We start from the raw sequence: 27500 nt of genomic DNA, 5'->3' as shown, positions 1-27500 counted from the left end.
GAGCTAGATTTTAAAAAAAGTTGTACAAAGGCCTTACCCAATGCTAAAATCATGCCAGAATAGCTGCACAACATTCTTTTACACCAACTTTTCTATACCCTTTGAATCTGCCTAAATGAAATGAAAGGCCATGTACAATAATATGTGCATACTTTCTATGCTACCACCAGTGCATGTCTCATTAAAAGCAGGAAGAGACACATCAAGCTAAGCCTTTCAAATGCACATTTCATCAAAAGCCCTGTTACTCATTTCAGTCTGTTTAGATACCCGGATAAGAGCTGTACCACTTACCTAGCAGGCTTCAAAGTGAAGTACCCCAAAATACTCCTCAGAGACCCGGCCATAGACAAGAACTTGCTAAAAGTACCTTTGCTTTTAAAGATGCTCATTTTTGGAAATCTCTTAGCTTAGACATCTGGAACCTCTTATCTACTCTTTTCTAAGCTTCTTTCAAATATACTTCAAAGGTAATACCCGAGCAAGTGCTTTTCCATAAAAGATTCCATAGCATGGCAATTCACTAAAGTTATTCATCAGTCTGGCATTCTATATCTCTTCTGGTGCACTTGCTGTTAACAAGCTGTCTGTGTCTGTCTATTTGTCTATTGCTCTATCTGCTGAAGCTATCTATGCTACATACTGAAGGTAAATATGTATGCATGCATGTATATGTATATGTTTCTATGAATGCTTTCACACTTTTAGCCCTTTGCCTAGAATGCTGTTGAAAAGGTTTCCTCGGGGTCAATTCACTCACCTGCTAAATAGATCACTCACTCAATAATCAAAACAAATAAATCAATAAGTAACAGCTGTGACTATAACTCTTCTGACCAGTATCAGGACTAAATGCATTTTTGGCAATATGCCATAAGAGTACTCACATCTGCAAAGTCTGGTCTATTGTCAGGAGCTGCACTATTCTTTTGTTAACCAGAAATGGGTCTGCAGTAATGACATTCTAACTTATGAGACACTTACATTGAGCTTGACACCCACACTTACTCCAGTTCTGATTTTTTTCTGATTGTTTACAGGATGCAATTTTTTCCTCCCACTGCCTGTAAGATTTTTCAGTGTTCTATGTGGTCTTCCTATATTTTGGTGACTAACTATCCTTAATAAACTGAGACATCTACACGTCCTATGTTGGAAATGCCAAAAAAAATAAATCCTACACTTAATAAACAAAACATTAACCAAGCAGAGGGCATACCACTCTTGCACTACTTGTCTTGTAACTCCTTACCCAGTAATGTCTGACCATAAAAAAGTTGTGACCTTCTCCTTCAAACTCCCTAAAGGTCCTACAGCAACCCCCACTGATTGTAATGACTATAAACATGTCAACCTCAACTTACTATCTAAAGAAATATCAAAATTCACTTATGACTTCAATTCCACTACATTTAGTACAGCAGCAAGTTTCATTAAGGACATTTATAGTGCTAGCAGTCGCTTCCAGAACCAAGTATCATGCAAAATGCAAATAAAAGCCACACTGGTGATCCACCATCATAAATAAACTACAACAACAAAGACATTCCTTAAATTACATCGTACTATCTTTCAGTGATAAATTCAAAAGTATTAAAGAAAAACTGAAGGGCAATATAAGGTCCACTAAGTCCATGAATTTAGCCTGGCCTATGAAGCCAAATGTAATTATAAACATTTCTTTAACTATATTAAAAACCAAACAAAATATAGCTTAAATTGCTCAGAACATATTCATAATAGAGCCTCGTATTCTAACCCAGCTGGCATTGCCAATATTCTTTCAAATAAATTTAGTGCCAGCTTCACCCCTAAGACTTCTATTCAAACTCCTAAAATATCTGAATCTCTTACCTCCTCAATTATCTCTACTGACCATTTGCTAAAAGTGCTAACTAAGAACAAAATACCTGGTTGCTTAATTAATGCAGACACACTTCTCAAATTGTTTAACCTGAGTTTAATTTTGGATTTTATCCCTAATGAGTGGTGCATAGCAGTGGTGATGCCCATCCATAAGGACGGCCTTACAATGGACATGGGTAATTAAAGCCTTATCAGACTTACAGGCCTCATTTGCAAACCCATGGAACATAATATGACTGACTTCATAAATCATGATATTTAGAATCTTGTTAAACCAGATCCCCAAGAGTTTGGCATTTTAATGGGTAGATCCTGCCTACCTAATCTGATAGCATAAATGACTCCAAAGTTATACCTCCTGGCTATAATATCTACTGCAATGATCATATAAAGAAGAAAGGTGGTGGTATTGCTTTAATATTTCCCAATACCTGCCACAGTTCCCCTTACAGCAAACTAACACAAAAATTCTGTTTAGCAGAGCTCCTTATTGCTTTCCTCAGAATAAACAGTTATAAACAAATATGTATTACTGTCCTTTCCATCCCTCCTGGTAACAATACAACTATACTGGAAGATATCATACATTGGATATCCATAGCATTTCCACAAAAAAATATTACTAAGTGATGTGAATGCCAATTAACTGGACATAAAGTCTAACTCCCCTATGTGTAGCATAAACTTATACAGTTTCACACAACTAATTAATAGCCCCACACATTATAGCACAACATCAAATTCTCCATTAGACTGGATCCCAGCATCAGACCCTAGCAAATATTCCATCACAGGTACAATGTCAGACTCTCTCAGTGATCATCTCCAATTCTATATGGCTAGACATCTCACACATCCAGTTAAACAACATATTTATAAAACAACACGTAACCTTCCTAATTTTAACCAGAAATGTTCATTACTATACTAGCAGCTATTAACTACTTCTTAAAAATCCTCCACTTAGATGATGCAGTAATTGAATTCAGTACAACTTTTCTAAATATCCTAAACAGCCTTGCACCTCCTAAAAGGAAGAGACTGAGAACAAATAATGCAATTTGACTATTCAAAAAGAGTAGAATGCTAATACAGGATAGAGAAAAGGCATGGAAAGAATGGCAAAATATAAAACACCTCAATATCAAGAAAACTTCAGAATGCTTCGCAATCATACTACAAAGCAAATAAATGAAGACAAAATCCCATACTATAATAGCATTCAGAATAATACTAAACACAACCCTACCAAACCTTTGGACATTCATTAAAGAAATCTTACATGCCGGCCAAAATCTCAAACCAAGCCCCTCTCCTGATAACTCACCACTTGAAACTGCAATATAGTTCAACTCGTATTTTATAGACAGTATACCGTCTCTAACCAAAGATTCCTCAACATCTAATCTCAACCCTGCCCAACAGCCATATATCACCACATCCACTTTCACCTTCTAACCTGTGCTCACATCCTTTATAAAACTACTCAAACAAACTTAATCCATGCTCTTCTTCAGCTAATGTTCTTCCAAGCAAGAACCTAAAAATAGCAACCCAATAGCAGTCAATAGCATTGTCTATCCTGCCTCAAAGCCTTATAAATAGGTCAGTCCAAGAATCCCACATTCCCTCTCTCTGTAAAAAGTCACACACGATCTCTCTGCACAAAGGAGAAAATTCAAGAGACATTAATAACTTTAGACCTACAGCAATTGTATCTCTGTATTCAAAAATAATTGCTAGACTAACTCCTGCAGGAAGAACTCCTATTCCATAAACAACATGGCTTCCATTCTTCCCATAGCACTATCACTGCCCTTATAACCTATATAGATACTGTCAATAAAGCTAAAGATAATAGCAAACCAGTCTCTTCCTTATTTCTCGACTTGTCTAAAGCCTTTGACACATTTTGTCACATCAAATTTCTACTTCAAATGTTCTCACTAGGTGTCTCTCAGCCCACCCTTCTGTGGTTCAAAAGCTACCTGTCCAATAGGTATCAGTCAGTAAAATGGCATTCCATGCTCTCTCCTTATCTCTCAGTCACCACTGGTGTACTACAAGGCTCTATCCTTGGTCCTCTAATCTAACATTTTCACCAACACCCTCAAAACTTCCACACAACAGGCCACTCTGATACGATACTCTGATGATCCCACTCTCATTTACACAACTGACAACATGGTACACTTCTAAAAAAAATACTCGGGAAGCTTTAGCAGCCACTGAAACATGGCTTCAAAACTTATAACTCATGCTCAATCCACAAAACGACCAAACTACTACTTTTTTCCCCCAAATCCCTCTCTCATGAAAAAAACAAAATTTAAAGTTCTCTGTCTTGATAATACAACCACTGAAGTCACTTCTCATAGCAAACTATTAGGGGTGATACTGGATGATAATCTTAAATTCAACCTGCATATACAAAATTGCATAAGAAAAACTAATCGAAAACTAGGGATGCTGTACAGAGCTAAAAATGTTCTCACCGATGCAACTAAAACTACATTTGCCACTATTTATCTCCTCAAAACTTTTCTTTACAGCATTCCCATCTTTACTAACCTCCAGGCTTTAACAAAAATTAAAACTTGAACAGTGCTATAACAAAGTTGCTAAATTTGCAGCACCTACTCCTTTTAGAACTCACCACTATATAGCACTGAAAAGCCTAAATTGGTTAGAACTGCCCCATCAACAAAAGGTCATAAGACTCAGTGGCCTTGAAATATCTAATCTATAATGTGAAAAGTCTTTTGGCTTTTCCCGGTTAGGGGTCGCCATAGCAGAACTCTGGTCCACTAATGATTGGCAGTGGATTTTTACAGTGCCAAGTTGCCAGCCTGATGCCCAACCTTCAAAGAAGGCACACTCATTCACGCACACACCAACCTGCATGTCTTTAGACATCACTCGACTGCAGGGAGGACATGCAGACTCCACACATATGGTGCTCCAGCCGAGAATAAAACGGGAGAACCTTTTGCTGTGATGTGACAAAGCTAACCGCTGCACCACTGCGGCCCTCTATCTAATCTATAAATCTTTTCTTATAAACCTGTAGAAAAAATGCTAAATTACTTGAATATATGTAAATGTAGAGAAGCTCATATGCATACAACAGATGCAAAGTACTAAATATGTAAGCACAGTGTACTGTTTACGACATTATACAGTAAATATTTTGATATTCCTAGAAATTGTAGGAATATAGGCAGCAACCATTAAATGCTCATCAATGCTGGAATGAGACAAGTTTCACTGTAGTTTAATAATGGGAAGAATTAAAAATAATTGCGACTCACATGTAAGAGGGGTATAAAAGCAAACATTTTTAAGGTCAGGACAAAAATTGCTGTAAAGTAATTTGTAAGTAAAAATGACTTGTATATATTAGAATTTGCCTTGTTAGATGGGCCAATTATAACAGTTTTGTATACGCTAATACTGACTAGGTTTACAGGTGGCAAATCTAGAGATTTTAAGATATGTTAAACAACAATTTGGTTGTATTATTTCTTAGACTATACTTTGCAATAACTATAATTTTGGAAGTAATAAGTTTTTAGGAAGTTTCTTCCTTGTTAAGAGTAGGAGATAAGAGTACAAATTATATTGTGCAGTCATTTGCAGTCATAACTGCAAGGCAGATTTCTTTGTTTTAGATAATGAACACCAAATGTGGCATCTGTCAGAGTCCAGAAAAGGAGACAATGACAGTAGCAGATTGGGTAGCAACAGCATCCTTTTTATAACAACTCTAATCTGATGGATAAAGAAATAGTGTACATTCTTTCCTAAACTGCAGCAGGTTCCTGGACAGGGATTTTTTTCACTCAATACACTGACATCTGTATGCATATATAAGGGTACAAATCCTAAGGGTCTGAGCAGCCTATATGTTGTTTTAATTGTTCAAATATTATTAGTGTTGGCCAAGAATGGCATGTCATAAAAGAGGAAAAGTGACAAAAAATGAATATTAGCAAGGACATCTGTGTTAGAAGCAGGTTGCTGTATGGAGTGATTTCCGTAATTACAGGTACCATTCACAACATGTAATTCTCTGGAGGTTAAGGTGATATACATTATACTAGTTTAAACTATTCACTCCTAAGGTTGATTCATGATTAAGAGGAATGAAACCCTGACTGTGATTCAGATAACCATAAATCCATTAGAGCCCCAGGTGCAGGAACAGCTGACAAGGGAGGGTGGTACTGAATCACCAACAATGGCTCATGCTTCCTGGGAGGAAGGAGACAGGCAGCCTGACAGGCTATATCCCTGATTCCTGGTGGAAGCAACAGGTGCAGCATGCAGCTGTCAAGTTGAAATGTCCATGCTTACTATGTACTGCATCCACAATGGGGTATCATTATGAGAGTGGGCAGCTGCTGTGGGGCTGAGCATACATGCCAGGGACCACCTTCTATGGCTTCCACGATGGCATCATTTCTGCTCAGTGTTCCTCCCTAGCTGTGATAGCCCAAGAGTACAGCACCATTAGGCTAATTTACAATGAAAACTGTGAATCCTCCCCAGTTGGTAATACTGGATGCAAGTAATATGGAGGTGATGAGGACAATGGGGTAATGAAGCAACCTACTGAGCAAGAACCACAAAGAAAAACTGTATTCACTTGTTTAACTCTTGTTCCTGATATATGTTCTTCAATGTAAGAAAGCAAAGTGATAAAGCTACTTTTGGTTTTGCTTTTAATGAGCAGGGAACACTGTGTATACAGTTTGGTCTGGTTCATGACAGGTAACAAGGCTCACTTCATCCATAACCAACTGCCATCATTGTGATTGATAGCTAGATGTTGAAATTTTGAGAGTAACAAACAAAGGTAACACCAGACCCGCAGAACAAACATACTTTGCTGCAGTGCTCTACGTTAACCTGCCTTTTTTTTAATTCCTTAATAAAAAGTATACTTCTGTTCATACTATGTGTGACACTTTTGTCCTCTGTCAGTAGATTTTCAACAGATATCTCTACAGGTGACTGAATTGAAATCCCTCAAACATCAGTAGTTAAAGCACAAGAGGCAAGGGGATACGTCACTTATTATTTTCTCTCGGAAATCACTGCTGGTACAATTAATAAGAGTGCAACAGCACTGATTCCATTTTTTTGGAGAGTTCTCCCTTCTTCAAGTTGCTGTGACTGTGGAGTTTATATATATATAAGTTCTGAGAGAGTGTGTGTGTGTGTGTGGAGGGGGACTCCACCCCCCCCCAAAAAAAAAACACTTGGCAGTTAAATTTTTCACTCTTCTGTACGTTTCATCTCTGATGCTTGGGGTTTTACAATTTGACATGTCATAGTGGAACCATTTCAACAACCATACTATATGTGAGTTGAAGTATACCTCTGCATGTCTGAAACATAAGAAAACATAAAAAACTCATATATAACTTCTAAGCATTTTTGTGTAACCAGTTAGAAAATTCAAGCAATGAGTTCTACTTTAAAAATATTCAGTATTAATTACAGTTTATTTCAAATCTTTTACTCTCCTGGAAGAGTATTTCAATTGATCTAATTACTTTATGTATAACAGCAAAGTGAACTTTTATTTCACGAGCCTTAACTTGGTTTTATCAAAATATGAAACAGATAGCTAAAATGTACATTCTTTTGAAGTTCTAACTTATTTCAAAGTTGGATTTACCTATCTAAAGTACATTCTAACCCATAATAATATTTGTCATATTTCACTTTAATAACAAAACACCAAAGACCTTGGACGACCTTTATTGCTTAAACATAAGTAAACATTGCACACTTTATTAAACATAACTTTCTTTCAGTGCACATTAATAAACATTAAATGACCACTCATAATGGCAGTGTAACACCACTCACCATTGATGAATAAATACCGTACTCCATCTGCTCACTTATTCTCATCCTACAGGCAGAGTTCAACCGCTCCCCTTTCCATACCTCGCTTCCTCCCTTCTCCTTCCACTAGTTAACCCTTTCTCACTTTTTTTCCTGTAAAGCCTGCCCTTTCCTACCCATCCTTCTTAACCCTACCATCCCTTACCTGTTCATTACCCCTTCCTTCCATTTAAAGATGTCCTGTGACAAATTAGTCTATTCCAAACTTCATTTGTCATGTTCCACTTTAATAAAGAGACCAAAACACCAAAGGCCTTGAACAACCTTTATTGCTTAAACATAAGTAAACATTGCACACTTTATTAAACATAACTTTCTTTCAGTGCACATTAATAAACATTAAATGGCCATTCATAATGGCAGCATAACACCACTCACCATTGATGAATAAGCAGCATACTCCATCTGCTCACTTATTTTCATCCTTCAGGCAGTGTTCAACCACTCACCTTCATTTTCCATCCAAACCACCTGGTGCAAGCAGCGTCCACACACTCACTTCAACCACTCCAAACTTCCTTCCTACAATTATACATCAGAGGGGGAACAGAAGAGGGGCAAGCCTGCCCCTCTACTCCACCCAGCAGCCTAATCTGGCTGTTCATCCTCACTCCCTCCACTCACTGATCAACTCTTCCAAAAACAAACCCAAATCCAGATTAAATAAATCCAAACCAAAGTCACTAAGATGGACTTCATCTTCCATGAACCACATAGCATCCCTACCAGCAAACTTGTTATGCTGTATGACACTCACCCCCATCACCTTCAACTGCTTTGACAACCGAAAGTTTACAATCTTCCTTGCTCTCTCAACTGCAGAGTACTTCTTAGCATCTCTCCAAGTCAAACAAGGAATAATCTCTACCCACACCAAACATAATGTTGGATACAATGCTAAAAAATCCTCCTGTATCTGATACACCAACTGACGCTTTAGCATCACACCTAAATCATTACCTGCTAGGTGCATCAATGAAATGCGAGGAAGGCCCACTTGAATCTGAATCCTTGCAAATATGTGAAACAGCCGACTCTACTTAAGCCCTCCAATGCCATCCCAAGTGACCTTCCAACCGAATCAGTGAAACTACAAATCCGAACCATTACTCCTGACTGCAGCCCTCCTTGCTGCCCAATATACGTAAGAATGGCCTATAATGAAAACCATTTTACCTAAAAAAGAGAGAAAGGGAAAGATTTTACTAGCAGAATAACATTATCTAATATAAGCCAAAAAGGCACTGGAAGACTATCTCCCCACCCTTTTGAAAACTTCAATCGAGCTACCCCCCCTTGCCAAATCCTTCACCCTGCCAATCCTAAAAGAATGAGTGGAAAATTTCTCTCCCTCTAGGTCCATACTATGCAAAGCCCTTCTCATGATGAAATTCAACTGTCCCCCCAACATTGTCCTGCCCCCTACTGACTGAAAAACAAACTCCTGTGGTCTTCCTTGATGAACTGAAAACAATCTCCTTGTCCAAGTTACTGGACACATCTGTCTTTCCCCAAAATTAGTGGCACCCTTTTTCCTGGCAGATCAGTCTTAGATGACCTTAGCCAAATATGGACTGCAGCAGGCAACAGCATAACATCATTCCACACCAATGAACCCAACAATTCTGAGACCGTAAATGCACCAATATACATCCATACACTTAGCGTTCCCCATAATACATAATCCCCTGTGTTCCCAAATATCCTATCCAAACCTCGTAACAACACCCTTAAAATCCCTTTGTCACTGGCCAACACCTAGCCCTATTCAAACCTTCCTCCCTGCCCTATCCTTTCAACAATTGCCCGACTGTCCAGGATTTAGTAAAATCCTTCAGTCTTGCCATCTGCGCAAACACACTGACTGCCACCAAAGTCACTCTGACCAATTTCACCGCTCTACCCTGCACTTTACTCCCAGCTAAATATCTCAACAGCAACTCTTCTGACCACATACATGCCTCCTCTGGTAGCTGCTTCACAAACCTATCAAAATCATGCAAAGCCCTACCATAAACCTTCCATGGTGGACACCGCCATACCTCGTATGGCACCACCATGGGGTCCTCTGCTGCCATTGGGGGCCACCTGCCAAAACCTGGAAAACTGAAAATGAGACAAGCCACCAGCAATCTCGTTCTTCACCCCTGGCACATGTACCCCTGTGAAAGAAAACTTAATCAACAAACTTTGAAGACCCAATTTACACAAAACCAACAATAAATGTTCAGACTTAACTGTCTTAACCTGAAAAACTTGCACAACTGTCATATTATCAGAATTAAAGACAACCTGCCTGCCCTTCAAATGCTCCTGCCACTCCACCAATGCCGCCCAAATTGGCATCAGTTCGAAAAAGGTGACATCCCGCTTCCAATCCTCCAGCCAATCAGATGGTCATGGCACCACAAACCACTGTCCCACAAAAAATGCTCCCATTCCCAAACCCACCATCACATCTGTGAACAGCTGTAAATCTCCTTGACCAACCCAATCTGGCTGCCAAAGGGTGACGCCATTAAAGTGCTTCCAAAGCTTCAGCCATAAAGTCAAATTCTCATGCACCAGTTTGCCAACTCTCACCCAATGGTGCTTACTCTTTACCCTTTCAAAAGGAATGCCACTGAATTGCAAAATGTCCTCCCTGGATGAACTGCCCAACAGGTGAAATTCAATAACCCCAAAAGTTCCAAGACATCCCTCACCTGTATCCTATCACTAGCCCACATCCAAGTCATCTTCTCCTTTAACTTAGCTACCTTCTCTCCTGGTAAATGAAATAGTACCAACCCCGCTTCCACGGTCAATCCAAAAAAAATCTAAAGCCTTCACTGGGCCTTCTATCTTGTGAGTAGCCAATGGGACCCCCAACACCTCTCATATCCTCAAAAACTCCTGCATAGTCAATGCCGCTCCCTCTTTCCCATCACAGACTAGTAAAAAATTATCCAAATAATGCACCACTCTTTGTTTCTTCATCTGCTGTTGCCACATCCAATGTAAGGCCATGCTAAACCTTTTAAAAGTGGAACAAACCACTGCACATCCTATCAGCATGGCTGTGTCAAAATAAAACTTATACCCAAGTACCATGCCCAACAATGGCCGATCCTCTTCATGTATTGGCAAAAGATGAAAGGCCAACTCAATGTCAACTTTCACCAACTATGGAACCTCAAAACCTGCTATGCCGCAGACCGTGTCATCCAATGATGCAAAACTCACCCTAGCTTCTTTTGTGGGGATGAAGTCATTGAAACACCTTCCTTCAGGGTAAGATAATGTAGATGGTGAATCAAATTAAATTCACCTGGATTCTTCTTGGGAACCAACCCCAAGGGTAACACCTTAAAATGGAGAAATGGGGGGCTATCAAACAGGCCCAGCAGCCTGCCTGCTAGATGCTTCTTCTCAACCAAAGCCTTCAAAATATCCTCCCTCCCTAACACTGACCTCAATTTTTTTCCCACCTTGCCACCCCCAACTAAACATGACTTAATCGGAAACCCCTTTGAAAAACCCTCAATCAATTCCAATGCCACTGCCAGCTGCGGGTACCACAGAAACATGTCCTGCAGGATGTGCACCTTAATATTTGAATGGGCCCCCAAGCCTCCCCCTTGTTCCACGAAAGACCCCAATCTTTGGCCTCAAAGATTTCCTTGCCACTGTATCTGGTCTGCCCAATCCTCTCTGCATTAGCTCGGGCGATACTGGACCTGCAAAGGATGGGGTTGAACCCAGGAATGGACCCTCATGCCTACTACAGTGCACTACAGGATGTGCCCCTGTGCACTTTGAACGGGCATGGGAGACTCTAAATGCTGTCCAAGAACATCTCCCAGCATTAAAAGCCTAACAGAGTCCCACACCCCCTTCACCAACCTTGCTCCCTCTACCACCAATTCCATAGCTGTAGAACATAGTAGACAGCCATATATCAGGGTGTCTCACCTCCCAACGCATAGACCGCTCTCTGCTTGAAAAATTGTTGATCATACCACAACCATGCATTCCCAAAATGAACCCTCTGCACCTCCTGTATCGTCAGAAAATAACCCAATAGCAGAAGGGCGATAGCGCTATCCCTCTCCAACTATACCACCATGTAATAGACATATCCTAACACCCAGTTGTTCCACATCCTCTGCCGCAACCTCCCCAGTCGCTTCCTACCCAGGGCAGCCAAGGCTGCCAACAAGTCCTTCCCATTAGCCTTCTCAGCTTCCAGCAAGCGCTGGATTTCATCCCCATCAATTAGCTCAAAAATGTCTAAATACTCCCCTTTCCAAATCTTTTCCTTCACCGTAAGTTGCATGTGAGGAGTTAAAATTACTGCTGTACCCTCTTGCCCCTGCACCTGTGTAGCTAACCAATGTCCCACTTGTATCCCAAAGTCATACACTAACTCATCCAGACAGGTGGTGGCATCCTCGCACTGTGTCTCAGAACTACTCCTAGATGGCTGGACTATTCCCACCAAAAAACTGTTTCCTAAGGCCAAAATCCTGCCCCACTAAAGCCTGCAGACCCCCAGGGCCTCCACTCAACTCCTCAGGAGATGCTGTTATACTACTGATCCTGTTTCCCAATGCATCACCCCCCACTTCCGCAACCCCTGCTTCCACTATCCCCCCATAGGGACTGTAGAAACATTACCCAGTGGGGCTGCAAGTGTTGACTCCAATGGTGAGATCTCTGCTGTCACCTCCTTGGTTGGCGGTGCCCGTCATGCTCTCTTGCCTCTAGCTGTGTGGCTGCCCTTCACCGCTTGCTGTATCTTACAAAATTTGGGGTCCTGCATCCTCACCATTGTTATGTCACTCTCTGGCATGTCCCAGAAAAGTTCCTCTACCAGGGCCATGATGTTTGCTGACCTCTGTTGAAGTGCCTGGACTTCAACCATATTGCCCCTGTACACCTGAAATGAGATAAGAACACTGTAAGTAAAATGAGCTGGGAAAAAAAAATAGATTACTGGCCATCATTATCAATTCCATAAAAGTGGGCTCTTTTCTGAAGAGAGTCATTCAGGTTAAAACTATTCAACATTCTACTAACTACCATATTCACCACTGAAAATTTTTACTCATGCCCAGTATTTAACCCAGGACTTTATCCACTACAGCATAGTGCATTAGCCAGCTAGGCCAACTCAGCTCACCTCCAAGCTACCATTTTTTTTTTATTAGGTGTGCATACACAATAACCTCATAACAGCATACTAGGCTAAGTGACCATTTTAACCATTGCCACTAGCCTGAGGACAGAGTCAAACTCTGCCTCTTGTCCCTGTGATGTAAATACCATAGCCATTATGCTGACCCTCATACCAACTCTTCTATCCAAGCTTCCACTATTGTTTCTCTTGTTTTATTTTATTTTTTTATTTGTTTTTGTTTTGTTTTTTTATGAAATACTATCCCATAAGCAGGAGTTGGAATCATGCCTTGTGCCTTAAGTATCTCAAGTAAACGCCTTAAGCTGCCACACTAACCATGAGAGTCCTTTTTTTAAGATATATATATCTTCTATTCCTGCATGCTGTGTTCCCTTAATTCAGAAAAATCTAGTGAGACAGACAATAAACAGCCTTGCCAATTCTCAAACCCAGGACCCTCTGAACTATAATCCGACAAACACACCACTAGGCCACCTAGTTCAATTAACTACTCCCTTTGCAAAGGGAGAACAAACTTCTGACTAACATTTCCCTCATTCACAAGTCAGCAACTTCCATGCTAACTCCTCTCACCATCATTATGTATGGCCAAACATAAAATAAGTACCAGGTATCAGTTGCAAAGCATGCAAGGAACTGTCTTTATGTTGTGCATACGTGGAAGCAGCCATTACATCTGGGTCCCCCAAGCACAGGAAAAGAAAGCCACCATAGCTCTCCTGCTGCAAACATGTTTCACAAATTTGTTTCTCCTCTTTGAACAGGGATCAAGCTAACATTCATTGTATTATTCCAGCAACAACAAAGTAAACACCTATCCCCCTCTGGTGCCCAACAACTTAACCAAAAGGGGGGGGGCACGCACATCTCCCAGCACCTACTGCCCCACCAAATAGTTAGTAGAGCTCCTCTCCCTTAATACTTCAGCAATCTCCTTTTTTTTCTTTTTATAACACACGACCACTATTGCACGTGCTCAGAAAGGCTGATGATACCACCACCGAGCTGACAACCGAAACAGGATAATCCTAGTAGCAGAGACTACAGCTCTTCCCTTCTCCATGTAAAATGATGCACGACTATGGGAAAGGGATTTCTTAAGTAAGCCTGCTGCAAACAGAATGTGATGTGCAACCCTGTTGTCATATTCCTGTCTCAGCAGCAGTTGCTGGGCAATTTATGGCTGGGGAAGCCTCCCCATTTGATCAATTACCACAAGGTGTAAACTCTTTGTTAACCTGCCTGCCCCTTACTCTCCCCCAGGCCAACTGCAACCTCGCCCCCCGCAATGACAAGAAGAAGAGAAAAAAAAATGAAACTCTGAAAGAAACCCAATAACAGAAAAGCTCTACTTACCTCTCCTTGTTTGACAACCACCTAAGGCCTACCTTACTGCCAGATACCTCAGGTCATTTCGGACGTGATCCTGCACACACACAAAATCATGCCAAATGTGAATCCCAGCAAGCAACTCCTCCTTTCCATACCTCACTTCCTCCCTTCTCCTTCCACTAGTTAACCCTTTCACACCCCTTTCCCTGTAAAGCTTGCCTTTTCCTACCCTTACCTGGTCATTACCCCTTCCAGCGTCTATATCATATTATCATACAATGTAAATAGCGAATGCTATTTCATCGTATTGATAATATTGAAACAACAAAATATCAAACAAACGGAACAGCAAATTTTTTTCCCTGAGAAAAAATTCGCTGGTCCGTAAAAAAAATAAATAAATAAACTTAAACAGAAATTTAAGTGGGGGGCTGTGCCCCCCACACCCCCCTACCTAAATAAACCAACTCCGAGATCGCACCATTGTGAAGGAAATGGCAAAGTCCCGAAGACAGCTCACCAAATTTTTTCCCTGGGAAAAAATTTGATGTTCCTTGACTTCGCTATTTTGCCATTTCGACAGTATCGGATTGACTAAATAGCATTCACTATTTAGTCCATTCGATAGCATCATATAGACCCCCCCTTCCATCCCCTTAAAGATGTCCCCTGACAAATTAGTCTATTCCAAACTTCATTTAGCATTGAGTTTATTTATTTTATTTTGCAGTTTGTTTACCAGGATACTCCACTAGGCCGAAGGAGCCCATTTTCAATTGTGTCCTAAGCTCCAACAAGGTTAAGTAAGTGATAAAGTAATTAGACAAACACACCAACAAATGTTACAAATTATATAAAATGTGTAGTATACAATGAAATAAGAGATGTACTAACAAAAGAAATGTTGTTGTTGGGTCTTATGGCTTTTCCCAGTTAGGGGTCGCCACAGCGGAACTCTGGTCCGCTAATGATTGGTAGTTGATTTTTACGTACCGGCTTGCCAGGCCTGATGCACAACCTTCAACGAAGGTATGCCCATTCACGCATGTCTCCACGCAGAAGACGCTCTAGCTGAGAATCGAACCGGACAGTGTCTTACTATGAGGTGACAACATTACCACAGCACCACCACCGCGTTACTAACAAAAGAAATAATAGTATAAAATGCTTTTACAGGGCAATCAAAGCTATTGTTTTTTATATATATATATATATATATATATATATATATATATATATATATATTTACATAGTCTACACAAGTGAACTTCTCAAGTCAGATTACAAAAGAAACAGAGAAGATGGAAATTAATGACTAATAGGTAGACTGAAGATATAGGTATAGAAAGAAGAAGTAAGGAGCATAGATGTAGGTGGAAAATTAGGTAGGAAACTAGATAGTTGGGTATTACCCAGTGAAATTATACTTTTTCCAGTTTGGATTAATTTGCATGATTTATAATTATGTCTAGAAATATTTGTAACTATAGTTTAAGCTACTTAACTATTTAAATTGTAGCCATTTTGTGCTACTTAAAGTTTTCTGTGGATTTTAATTTTTCTGCTGTTGTTACCAACAGACTGTAGGCTCCTTACAAAGCTATTCTGGTTTGGTTTCTGCAAGCTGCGGAATAAACAGGGGCATAATAACCAAAGGTACAGTTTTAAGTGGATGTATGTTTGGAGGGCATTAGTTGTTTTTCTATGTAGCAAATAGAGCTGTTATTAACTGCATATATCCCACATAAATATATGCTAGTTTCATCCATAGAACTCTGTAGATTAATGGGGCGGGGAGTCTTTTTGTTCAGTTATTCATGCAACTGGTCTTCTGCTTGATACATGTGAATTGGGAAAGGACAAAATGTACTGCAGTAACAAGTTATGGAAAGATGTGTCTTCCTAATACATATAAAAACTGCCAGTGAGAACTATTACTTCAAAGTAACAGGCATTATGGTGCTGAAAACTGATAATAGCATTGGCACCCATTCCTAAGAAATGTGATGGATGATACATTTAGAATCACACCCAGTACCCTCGTTAACAGAAATTTTACACTTGATGGACCTCTGCATGTACATTCGTGTGTGTGTGTGTGTGTGTGTGTGTGTGTGTGTGTGTGTGTGGTAGCAGGGTAGTAATGTGTTTACTTAATAGACTTCAGTAGGTCAGGACTGTTTTCTTTTACAGTGTTTATCACCTGGCACCCTACTGACTTCCTATTAGAGTACATCCTTTTTTTAAGTGAATACACAGTTAACTGAATTAATTTAAGCACTGGAAAAAAACATTGTATTACAGACTTGTATAATCTACACATCACATCAATCTTAGATTATATCCTGTAACAGTAGAGACGTGTTTAACTACCACATAAGCAATGTTCAGTATAGCACTAAAGATTCCAATTTTTCACTTGTCACAGAACAGTAATTATCCTGATAAATGTTTCCCATAAACTGTCAACTTGTTTGAAAGATTTTCTGTACTGGCAAGATTATTTAGCTGATTTAAGTACTGACAGAAGAGAATTTTTCTAGCCACTGTAAAAAATGCTGTGCTCAGAAGACCATTTTTTTCACAACATAATATTTAATCGGGGAGGTCATGGACAGTATGGCTACAAAGTTTGATGTTGCAATGTTTCTCAATGTGACATTAAGTATACATGCTGTACCTCCTGTCTCCACCAGGAACCAAAAAAGTAGTATACCAACTGTGGCAAATCTCAAAATCTTATTTATATCCACATTAATATGTTTCTTAAACAGTTGTTCCAATATTACTTGGAAATCTCAAAATATGTGCTAGACATTTATTAAGATACCTGTTCAGTCAACTAATATGGGGACATTTTGCATTCCCAATTGTACTAGATTATTGGAAGATTAGTAGCATTTGCGAGTGATCAGAAATTGTGTATATCACAACTTGGTACAGGGTATATACTTGTAGGGGTCCCCTTTAAAATATCTAAAACCCATAACATTGAATTTCATATCATCTAACACTACAAATCACATGAAAATAACATCCCCTCCACATATAACAACACCAAACTACCAAACACACTTTTTACTATGTTTCTGCAGGGGGCTTGATACAGTGGGGTTAGGAAATTAACTTTTTCCCACTGTAGTGCAATCTTGGAGTTGGTATATTTAATTTATGGGGATGGGGGTGGGGGGGATGGAGCTCCCCACATGGGAGCTGCAGAAACGTAGTAAAAAGTGTGTTTGGTAGTTTGTTGTTGTTATATGTGGAGGGGATGTTATTTTCTTGTGATTTGTAGTTAGATGTTATGAAATTTGAAGTTATGGGTTTTAACTGTTTTGGGTTTTAGATGTTCTGGTCTCAATGTTATGAAATTAGATGTTATGGGTTTTAGATGTTTCGAAGTAGACCCACTTGCAGGTATTACACCAAAATATTTCCTGATCTCCCACAATTCTCTAGTCTTTCATTAGTTAATCCCATAGTTTTTGTTAACTGTGTAGGGAATCTACTTGGCAATGGTAATGATTCCATCAGAAATGGTCAATATTATTTTATTCTTGGTTGAGAGAAGCTATAATCATTCTGTAATAAGATTTGAACCATTTATTTGAATCTGTGGTATTGTAAGTTTGGATATGGATTATTTGCTTTGGTTAATTATAAATCCCTATTATTAAGGACCCAGTTTCTTATAAAGACTGATAATTTCATTAATTTGCCCTCCTTTAAGAAGCTCTTGTTTGCTCTTTTCTTGAATTTAGACAGCATTGTTGTCAAAGGCTATATCTGGCTTATCATAAAATAGTTGGTTCAGCACAAACTGTTTCTCTTTCTGAAGATTTGCTATTTAGTTGTGCTGAGCCTTCCACCATAAGTGTAAAGGGGGTGAAAATCTAGGTTTCTACATCAACTTTTTTATTAAGGAAGGGGGCTGCTTTTAGACTGACTTTCCAGGGTATTCTTTGATCTTGTAGAAGCATGACTCTGGTATGCCTAGAGGTTTTCGGATGATGACTGGGCTCCAATACCTTAAAATGTTTTGCCACTCTGCTATCTTTATAGTATGCATTGAGGTTTGACAGTTTTCCACTTTAGAGTTTCAAGCTTTCACCAAATCAACCTATGTGGTTTATGTACCCAGATAACATCCATAATTAGTCTTTTGGTTTGATTGAGCAAAATGTTTAGTGTTTTACCAATTATGTTATTGATAAAAAATCAGGGAATGTGCTTATCTAGATAATACCTGTTCTTGTCCACTGGTTAGCATCTACACTGGAAAGTTTTCTTAGGTCTCTCTTTATTTTCTCAGCAATACTACTGTTATTTGTATTAGATAGTTCACTTTTAAGAATAAATAATATGCAAATATTTTAGGACAGTAAAAGGATATTGTTATATTATCCAACCTATTATTATATAAAAAGCAGTATTGTTTCCTAATGGTTATAATTTTGATTTCTCCAAGTTAAATTTTATTATGTATGTGCGTATGCAAGTAGTCACGAATGTATGCAAGTATTTCTGTTTGTATTTGTTAACTGCAAGTCTTGTTAAATGACATGCTCAGTCACACAATTAGGCCAAAGGAAGCTGAAGAAATGTTATAGTTAGAAGTAGAAGACAATGTGTGTATTATCTGTAATAATAGGAGAATTGCCATAAGACGCTTTTCTGAATATATCAGAATGTTGCCTGCATTATGATGTGATGTAGGTCTCTGTGATTAGTGTTAATCCCTTTGGTGTCTGAACATAAAGTGGGGAGAAGTCGTTAATTTTGTGGATGCAACTTTTTATTAGCTAGACTTTGTATTTATTCAATCCAATCTTTATTTAATGCAACTGCATAATGGTATTGCATTTGCAGCCAAACTTGCGCCCCAGTGCATGATCTAAACTGTAGCACGCTACATTCCTACTATTTAAAGAAAAATGAAAGAAAGTTTCTTTTTATTAGACTAAAACCTTGGTTCTGTAACACTCCATGCAGGTAGGGTGTAAACTGTAGCAACTGTTTTCTACATTTGTAGCAAGCATTTTGCTACAGTTTAAAAAGATTTTTTTTAACTGAAATATGAGCACTGACGCACCTGAGTAGGCAGGGTATAAACTGAAGCAACCACTTGCTACATTTGTAGCAAACAGTTTGCTACAGTTTTAAAAGAGAAAGTATTTTAAATATGTTGAAGGAGAGTTTGGGGCTGGGCACAGAAATGGGATCTGAATGGCTGCAGCAGGAGGGGTGGGAGGGATGTCATGCATCTGGCCACCTGGTTGGTATACCACTAGAAGGAACATTCATTTTTTTTTCTATTTAAGGTGGGGTGTAGATCTAATTGTAATAAGCCGATCACTTACAATGCAGTGATCAGCTTATTTATTTTATTTATTTATTTTATTTTATTTTACATTTGTTGACCGGGCTAGTCTAGCTGGATACATATCCTTTTTCAGTAGAGGCCCGGGGAGAAAAGCTCCAACATAATGAGAATACATGTTGAGAATACATGTTACATAATGAGAATACATGTTACATTTACATAGATAAAAAATAGGAATAACATAGATTTTATATAAACATAATAGAAAAACAGCAGGTTATACATACTAGTTATATGGCATATACTGAGTGAAGATAGACTAGATCAAGAATTATCAGATTACTTTGTGAGGTCAAGAGATTTTAATAATCTGAGAAAGGGAATAAGATTAAGGTGGTATGGGACTAGGTTGTTATGAGATATATAAGTTAGTCAGGTTCCGAACATGGGCATAGCCATTGTAACTTAAGATATTCTTTGAGGTTATTTTTGAACTGATTATGCGAGGTCATGAGTCTTAGGTAGTTTGGCAGGGAATTCCAAGGCTTTCCAATGGAGTTGGCGTAGAGGGCATCACCACCCGAGTTCTTAGATTTAATGGTTAGGATCTGGACGCTATTTGATGATCGAAGGCAGTTAAGGTTGGAGTAGGGGGTCAGAATACTGCACAGTGAGGGAGTTCTATCCGGTTGGTTGATTATTTTAAAGGCTTCAGTGAGTTGGTTAAGTTTGTGAAGATTGGGCAGTTCCAACCAGCCAAGTTTCTTTAGGTTAAGGCAATGGTGGGTGCGATAAGGGGAACCTGTTATGAATCTAGCAATGTGGTTATAGGCAACAGAGAGCATGTTAAGTTCATGTTTATTGAGGAGAGAGAGAACTGGGGAGGCATACAGGAGGGTGGAGAGGAGATGGGTGCGGGCAATAGTTAATTTGGCAGTACGGGTTAAAAAGTTTTTTATTCTGTACATGGATCCAAGTTTTTTGTTTACAGATTTAACGGTTTGGGTAATGTGTATGTCAAATTTAAGCTTATGGTCAGTAGAAACACCTAGTAGTTTGGTACTGGTGACAGGGACTATGATGGTCCCATTGATGGATTTAACATGGAAGATCATATTGTTAGTATTTGGGAGTTCTTTTCCTAGGGGTGTGAAGACGTTGGGGAAAAATAATAGTAGTTTGGTTTTTGTTGGATTGAGTATGAGTTTCAAGTCAGTGAACCATTTTTCTACTAAAGTAAAACAGAGTTGAGTAGTTGTTTGGAGTTTCGAGAGGGAGACGTCTGAGCAGATCAGGGTGGAGTCGTCAGCATATTGAATGCAGGTGGATTTAGGGATGACTGAGTGAAGGTCATTTATGAAGATGGAAAACAGAAGAGGACCAAGTATAGAGTCCTGAGGAACACCGATGGTATTGGGGAGCAGGTCTGATAGTCTGTTTTGCCACAGGACAGCTTGTTGCCTACCATTGAGGTAAGCCTTAAACCAGCTTAGTGCTGGGTTGTTCAGATGTAGGCTTTCCAGGGTGTTAAGTAGAAGCTGGTGATTGACCATATCGAACGCTTTCAATAGGTCGAGAAAGAGGGCGGAGGATATTAGTTTGTTGTTACGGTTGTTATTAATGGAGTCAACAAAGGAAAGGAGGGCAGTAGTTGTACTGTGGTGGGGGCGAAAGCCATGCTGGGAGTTAGACAAGAAACGATTAAGGGTTAGGTAGTGAAGGAGTTGTTTGTGAACACATCTTTCCATAATTTTCGCTATTGGGGACAGTATTGCTATTGGTCTGTAGTTGGATGTTTCAGTGGAGGTACCTCCTTTGTGAAGAGGGATGATATAAGAAATCTTCCAAACAGAGGGAATGCTAGCTTCAGTTATAGTTCTATTGATCAGGATTGATATGGGATAGGCGATAATATCGGATGCAATTTGTAAGTATTCCGCTGGGAGGTGATCAGCCGCTAGGGTGGTCGGTTTGAGTTTTTTTAAGAGGGTACGAATATAGGAGGAAGAGACTGGCTTTAAGTTAAAGGAGGTAGGGGCAGCATCATGAGGTTGAGTGGCAGGTGAGGCAGTGGAGGTTAGTTGACTGGCTAGTGATTGGATAGTCTCGGTGAAGAAGGAGTTAAAGGTGTTGGCTATTTCTTACAGATCTTTCCCAATAAGTTTCTCAGGGGTTGGGGTAGTAGTTTTACCTGGGTGAAGGAGGTTGTGACAGTGAAGTTCCTTTTTTTACTTGCTCTTCACTTAAAGAGCTGAGAGGGCAGGGCACTGTACCAGCCCAGAGTGCTGGATGAACCAGATACACTTCTGCATCATGCACTCTTTACTTTTATACTCTGAATTTGTCCTTTTGTTTGTAGCTTCTCAAAAGAGGCAGAATGCAAAGCATCAGGAGAATTTGTTAGCTGCTGCTTCTGTTCTGCCTGCTAAGTATTACACTTTTCTTTATCTAACTCAATCTCGTTACCTAACAGTGAGTATTTCACAGGTCTACCAGGATAACAACTATCTGGAGGTGTTGCCCTTCAGAGAGTTTGTGCTCTGATCAGTGTATTGGCAATGAAAGCATTTATTTAAGTCCTAACCTAGCTTTAAGGTATGGGGAATGGGATACTTCATCACTGCAGGTACTCAATATGCCCTCCCTTGTAAGTGCACACTCTTGTATACCTACTGATAAGGGTTACCATCAGCCAGTAGCCTGATGATCCAAATGCCCATCTCCAAGATCACAACACTGACTCTCCTGAAAAAATCTTTAATGTGTATCTTGCTCTGTTTTGCTTCCCCCCAGGATGGGCATGTCCATCTTCCCCTGACAATGCTGCTAATTAAACTCATCTCACCTAACTTGTATTCAAGCTGTAGTCATTCTGTGCTGCTGCACTGGTTAAAATATCCACAGAATTGACTTCTCTAAATGCAATCATTTGAAAAAAGTCTGAATTTCTTGGGTTTCTCCACAACAGCAGTTTTAATGTAATGCAGCCATCAAGTGGCCAGAACAGGTGAAGAATGTACACATAGCTCTCGCATTGCCACCTTGCATAGCTTTTTGTATACTGATACAATGCATTATACTTTTCACCTCTGTATAGTTTAAATTCAAAAATTATTTCCACTAATTCTCAGTATTTCTTCCCAATATTGTGATATACATTTTATTTGCCCAAACTGCATTTTCAGACATCATTACCTCAAGTCTTTTCACTTCCAAAGTTACTAATCAGATCTGTTTGTTGGTACTGTTCATTTTCATATTTCAGTTCAAAATCATCCAGCTTTTTCTGTATATAATATGTGAGCATGGTATATGCAAAGAATGAACCACACTACTAACTATTAAACCTGGAAATGCAATTCATTTTAAGACTTCAGTTAAAAAACACTCGCATTCTCCTTTAAAGACATCTGTCTCATTCTTACTCCCAAATGTTTTGTAAGCTTTCAATAAAATGATTCAATAAGTCTGTCCTACACCTGGGATTCTCATTTGCATGTTGCTGTCTTTTTCATATCTATTACTTCTGGACTGTATCTGGTCTTTATATATCATTTCTTCCTTTATCTGACATGTTTTGTACAAACACATTCATTTCATCAGTTAATTATTTTAAGCATTCTGCATATGTCCACAGCTTTTGATAAGAGCATGTCTATTTCCCTTAATAATCTATACATTATTTTATCATTTCATCATTTCTTATACCACAAATCATTCTATTCTCTCAGAGAAGAATGCAGCTCAACAAATTCAGTGTCTTTCCTCCATTTTTCAGCTGAGTAAGACAGGGATGTGTAGACCCTGTAGGACTGCACATGCTCTTGCATAAACAAATTCCTAGTAAATGGATATTTTCTGATGGTCTGACAGTAATTTTTCATGTTTTTCTAGATTTTATTACTTTGTCTCCTTCTTCATCAAGAAAAGCAAATGAGGTAAATACCTTTACAGACTCCCTTCCAATATTGCACCCTGAGCCTTTCTACATTTTTTCAGCTAATCTACTTAACAGTGAATAAGCTGAGGTTCTGGAAGCAAATCTCACAACATTCAGCCAAGTTTTCTTCTAGTAAAGTAATTCCTTGAGGGTGCAATTAAGCCATATTTTCCCTAAAAACTGCAGAACGGTGGTTCGAACCATAGACAGTCTTGAAAGTAAATATCATTCAACTCCTCAACAGACATATTTATTCCTAAAGAAGCAGTTCTTTGACAGACAGACCTGATCTACTAAAGTCCATCAGGTCACAAACAGGCAGATTCCACTAAATGTTTAAACAATATGGGTTATCAGAAACAGCATACACCAATCAGTGTGCAAATTGAATTAAATATTAAAATAATTAAATATTGTTAAGCCACGATGGTGCAGCAGTTAGCGTTGTTGCCTCACAGCAATTGGTTCTCCCGTTCGATTCTTGGCTGGAGCACCTTCTGTGTGGAGTCTGCATGTCCTCCCCACAGTTGTGACATTAAAGACATGCAGGTAGGTGCAAGTGTGAATGGGCATGTCTTCTTTGAAGGTTGGGCATCGAGCTGGCAACTTGGAACCATACAAATTCACTGCCAATCATGAGCAGACCGGAGTTCCGCTGTGGCGACCCCTAACCGGGAAAAGCCGAAAGACTTTTTTTTTTTTTTATTAAAATAATTAAATATTCATAAAAAACTTTGCAAACCAACTAAAAACACACACACACACACACACACACACACACACACTAACAGACACATACATACATTACACACGCACAAAAAAAAATATATATATATATATATATATATATATATATATATATTTGCTGAACAAATTTATCCTTAAATACAATGAATTTTTAGTGTTTCTCTAGCTCCAGCTTGATTCCCCTGTCAAGAACTCCCTAAGTGTTTCCATGACCAGAAGGTGTAGAATGGAGGTATATAATGAATCCTTATCTATATAACATAACCTGCTCATCCACCATAAGGTTTTGTTTGCCAAATGCTTTTAAAAAATATCAGAATTCTCCTAAAATAAGCTCTTGTATTTTGTATAATGATACTGATTCTGGAATCTATATACAATCCTAAAGGCTTGGTTTCTGAACCATTAGCCCGAGAAATAGATCAATAGGGTTTTTTTCTCATTTTTGTGAAGCTTTGAATATTAAAGAATGTTCACAGTCTTAGTTTGGTCACACACAGAAACTGATAAAGATTTTTCTTTTTATCAACCCATTAGTATACAACTTAAAAAAAAAAAAAAAAAAAACGCCATATAATAGTTTCCTTGTAAGCATCAATGGCAATCACTTCTTTGTAAGGCTCAGCATACGGAACATGTCCCATGGCTCTTTTCTGCCTTTGTAAAAAGAACATCTTTTAAGTCTCTGGATTGTCTTCTTTGCATGCCATTTCCATTTAGACAGATTATATAAATGTCTCTCAAGTAACCTCACACATAAATCTCTAAACTCATACTCAGAAGTAAACTCAGATATTTGAATAGCAGACTGTAATATGGGGGAATTATGCTTTAAACCTAAATAGAGATACCTGTGAAGTGTCAGTTATGGCATGAAAAAGCTATTTAAGATTTAATTTTGTAGTGTAAAACTTGAACTGTAGTGCAGTGCTATAAAAGGATGTCTGGACGACAGTTTAATATACTTGGCTTGGACAACTACTTAGCAGAAGTCATTGCCAGTAGTGGTAATGTGGCAAACATGTCCACCTTCTAGTTAAATGCAGTATTATCCTGGTGAACAGTGACCTTTTCAATTATTTTCAGCAATATTGCAAGAATTCAACTTCATGTTTAATAGATTTTATTGTGTATGTTCTTACTATGATTAATGCATTTTTTCAGCACCAGCATGTGTAGTGCATACTGCAGTACTTAGAAGTTCTTCCTTACAGTATTTGTTTCATGGGTTCATTTCCTGGCTTATATGCTTTCTGTCTAAACTCTGCATGACTTTTGCCCCTCATCTCTCTCTCTCTAACATAGATGACAAGCAGGCGGGGTCTTTTGTTTAGATGCTTTAATACATAGAGACACATCAGTATGGATAACAGCATCATAAAATACAAACAAACTAGTTAACAGACAGACCTTACATACATGGAAACTAAAAACAGCAATGCAGCAAGAATGCACACCAGTGGGCTCGAATAACACACTGTTTATTAAAAAAACAAAAACAAGAGCCTTTCTTTCCTAATGGAACTTCTTCAGAACTCCACATTACGCTGTTTAACCAAATTTAAATATCACAAGATAAAATCACATGACTGTTACAAGACCTTACATACATACATGCTTACATCTCAACAGCTTACTACAAAATGGCAGTCTAGCTTGCACGTGCTCAGTATTTATATACTTGTGCAAGCTCTTGGATATCTTCTTAAAGGAACATGCACATACATTGGTCTGCACCTTCCATGAATCTGTGTGGGGTTTACTATAGTCACTTGGTTCCTACCAATCCCCAAGGACCGATAAAAGTAAAGTGCAAATCCTCTAGATGTTTTGTGTGTGTGTGTGAGTGTGTGTGTGTGCGTGTGCATGTGTGTGCATGTGTGTGATTGTGTGTGCATGTGCGTGTGTGTGTGTGTGTGTGTGTGTGTGTGTGTGTGTGCATGTGTGTGCATGTGTGTGCATGTGTGTGTGTGTGTGTGTGTGTGTGTGTGTGTGTGTGTGTGTGTGTGTGTGTGTGTGTGTGTGTGTGTGTGTGTGCTCATACTACAATGGACTATCATCCCATCCTGGGTAAGATTTAGGTCTTATGTCCTGACGATTGATGGAACAGATTATACTTCTTCATAAGCCTGAAAAATATAGACTTAGGTATCCAAGACTGAATGCATTGATTGTATGAGTCTTTATCCTTTTTACTGTTCAGCAGTGGAAGAAGACTATTTTAATAAATGCAAGAAAAGACAGTATTTAAAAAAAATATATTGCTTGTAATGGAACATAGAGAAGCATCAAATCAAACACAACTTGGGTAAGATCAGGGTGTTTGTGAAATCCTTAAATTCAAAACTACCTAATTATTAATCTTGCTAGAGGAGGAAATTGTTGCCAGATCTATATGGTCTGGGCAAAAAATAGTTAAATATTTGCTGGTTGAATATGTATGAAAGAAATGGTTTAGTTATCACCTCTTCTAAGTGCCACATAGTAGTCATATAAGGTACCTTAAATACTTTTTTTCAACCACTGTTACATTTTAAATAACTGTAATGTTGAAATAAATACTTGCGTCTCTTATTTATTATACATCACTGTAGTGTTTTAAATGTTGAAATGTTCAACACGTTCACATATCTTGCAGCCACAGTACAACACTGAGACGTAAGAGTTAAGTAAAGAAAACTATTTCACTTGAGCTTAGGTCAGATCGATCTATAATCCAAACACACAAAGTCTACCTTCATAAATGAAAACTGCTTTTGGGTAGATAGAGTCGAAAATCAATTGCATTCTCTCCAGCTAAAAAAATCAATGTTGTTACCTCTAAACAGTGTCTTTCTGTCTGCAAACAGAAATCCAACAGCATACATGTTCTAGTTTGAAACACTGCAGCATTTCTGCACTGATCTGGCTTAACTAAAGTCAAACTGCAATGTTTCAACAGATGAATATGGGTTTTCACTTGAATAAAGCTCCAAATGAAAGAAAGTAGCCAGCAGCAAGCCAAAACACTAAATGAACGATGATATTAGTTTCTAAAAATATATCACAATTTCCCCAACATGTTCCACTTATTGCATGAACAATGACTCTTTCAGTGAAAACTTGGACTTTGAAAAGAACCAGTAATACTCAGAAGAGGCATTTACTCACTGTGTTAAAATTTGGGAAAAGACCAACTGCTGGACTGCAAT

General features: G+C 38.7%; 1 protein-coding gene across 2 annotated transcripts in view; it reads right to left on the bottom strand.

Moving 5' to 3' along the window:
- Window positions 1–27500, bottom strand: part of ZNF385B (zinc finger protein 385B) — a 1204911-nt gene that overhangs the window by 816606 nt on the left and 360805 nt on the right. For both annotated transcript variants that reach the window (XM_044075269.1, XM_044075267.1), the window contains exon 2: window positions 27460–27500. This exon is cut by the window's right edge and continues 105 nt beyond it. In XM_044075269.1, the coding sequence (XP_043931204.1) occupies window positions 27460–27500 (41 nt within the window). The remainder of the gene's footprint in view (window positions 1–27459) is intronic.

The sequence above is a fragment of the Protopterus annectens genome, chromosome 6.part0, assembly GCF_019279795.1.
Source record: "Protopterus annectens isolate FY-2018-M chromosome 6.part0, PAN1.0, whole genome shotgun sequence".
NCBI lineage: Eukaryota > Metazoa > Chordata > Ceratodontiformes > Protopteridae > Protopterus > Protopterus annectens.
This window is presented reverse-complemented; position numbering and strand designations above follow the sequence as displayed.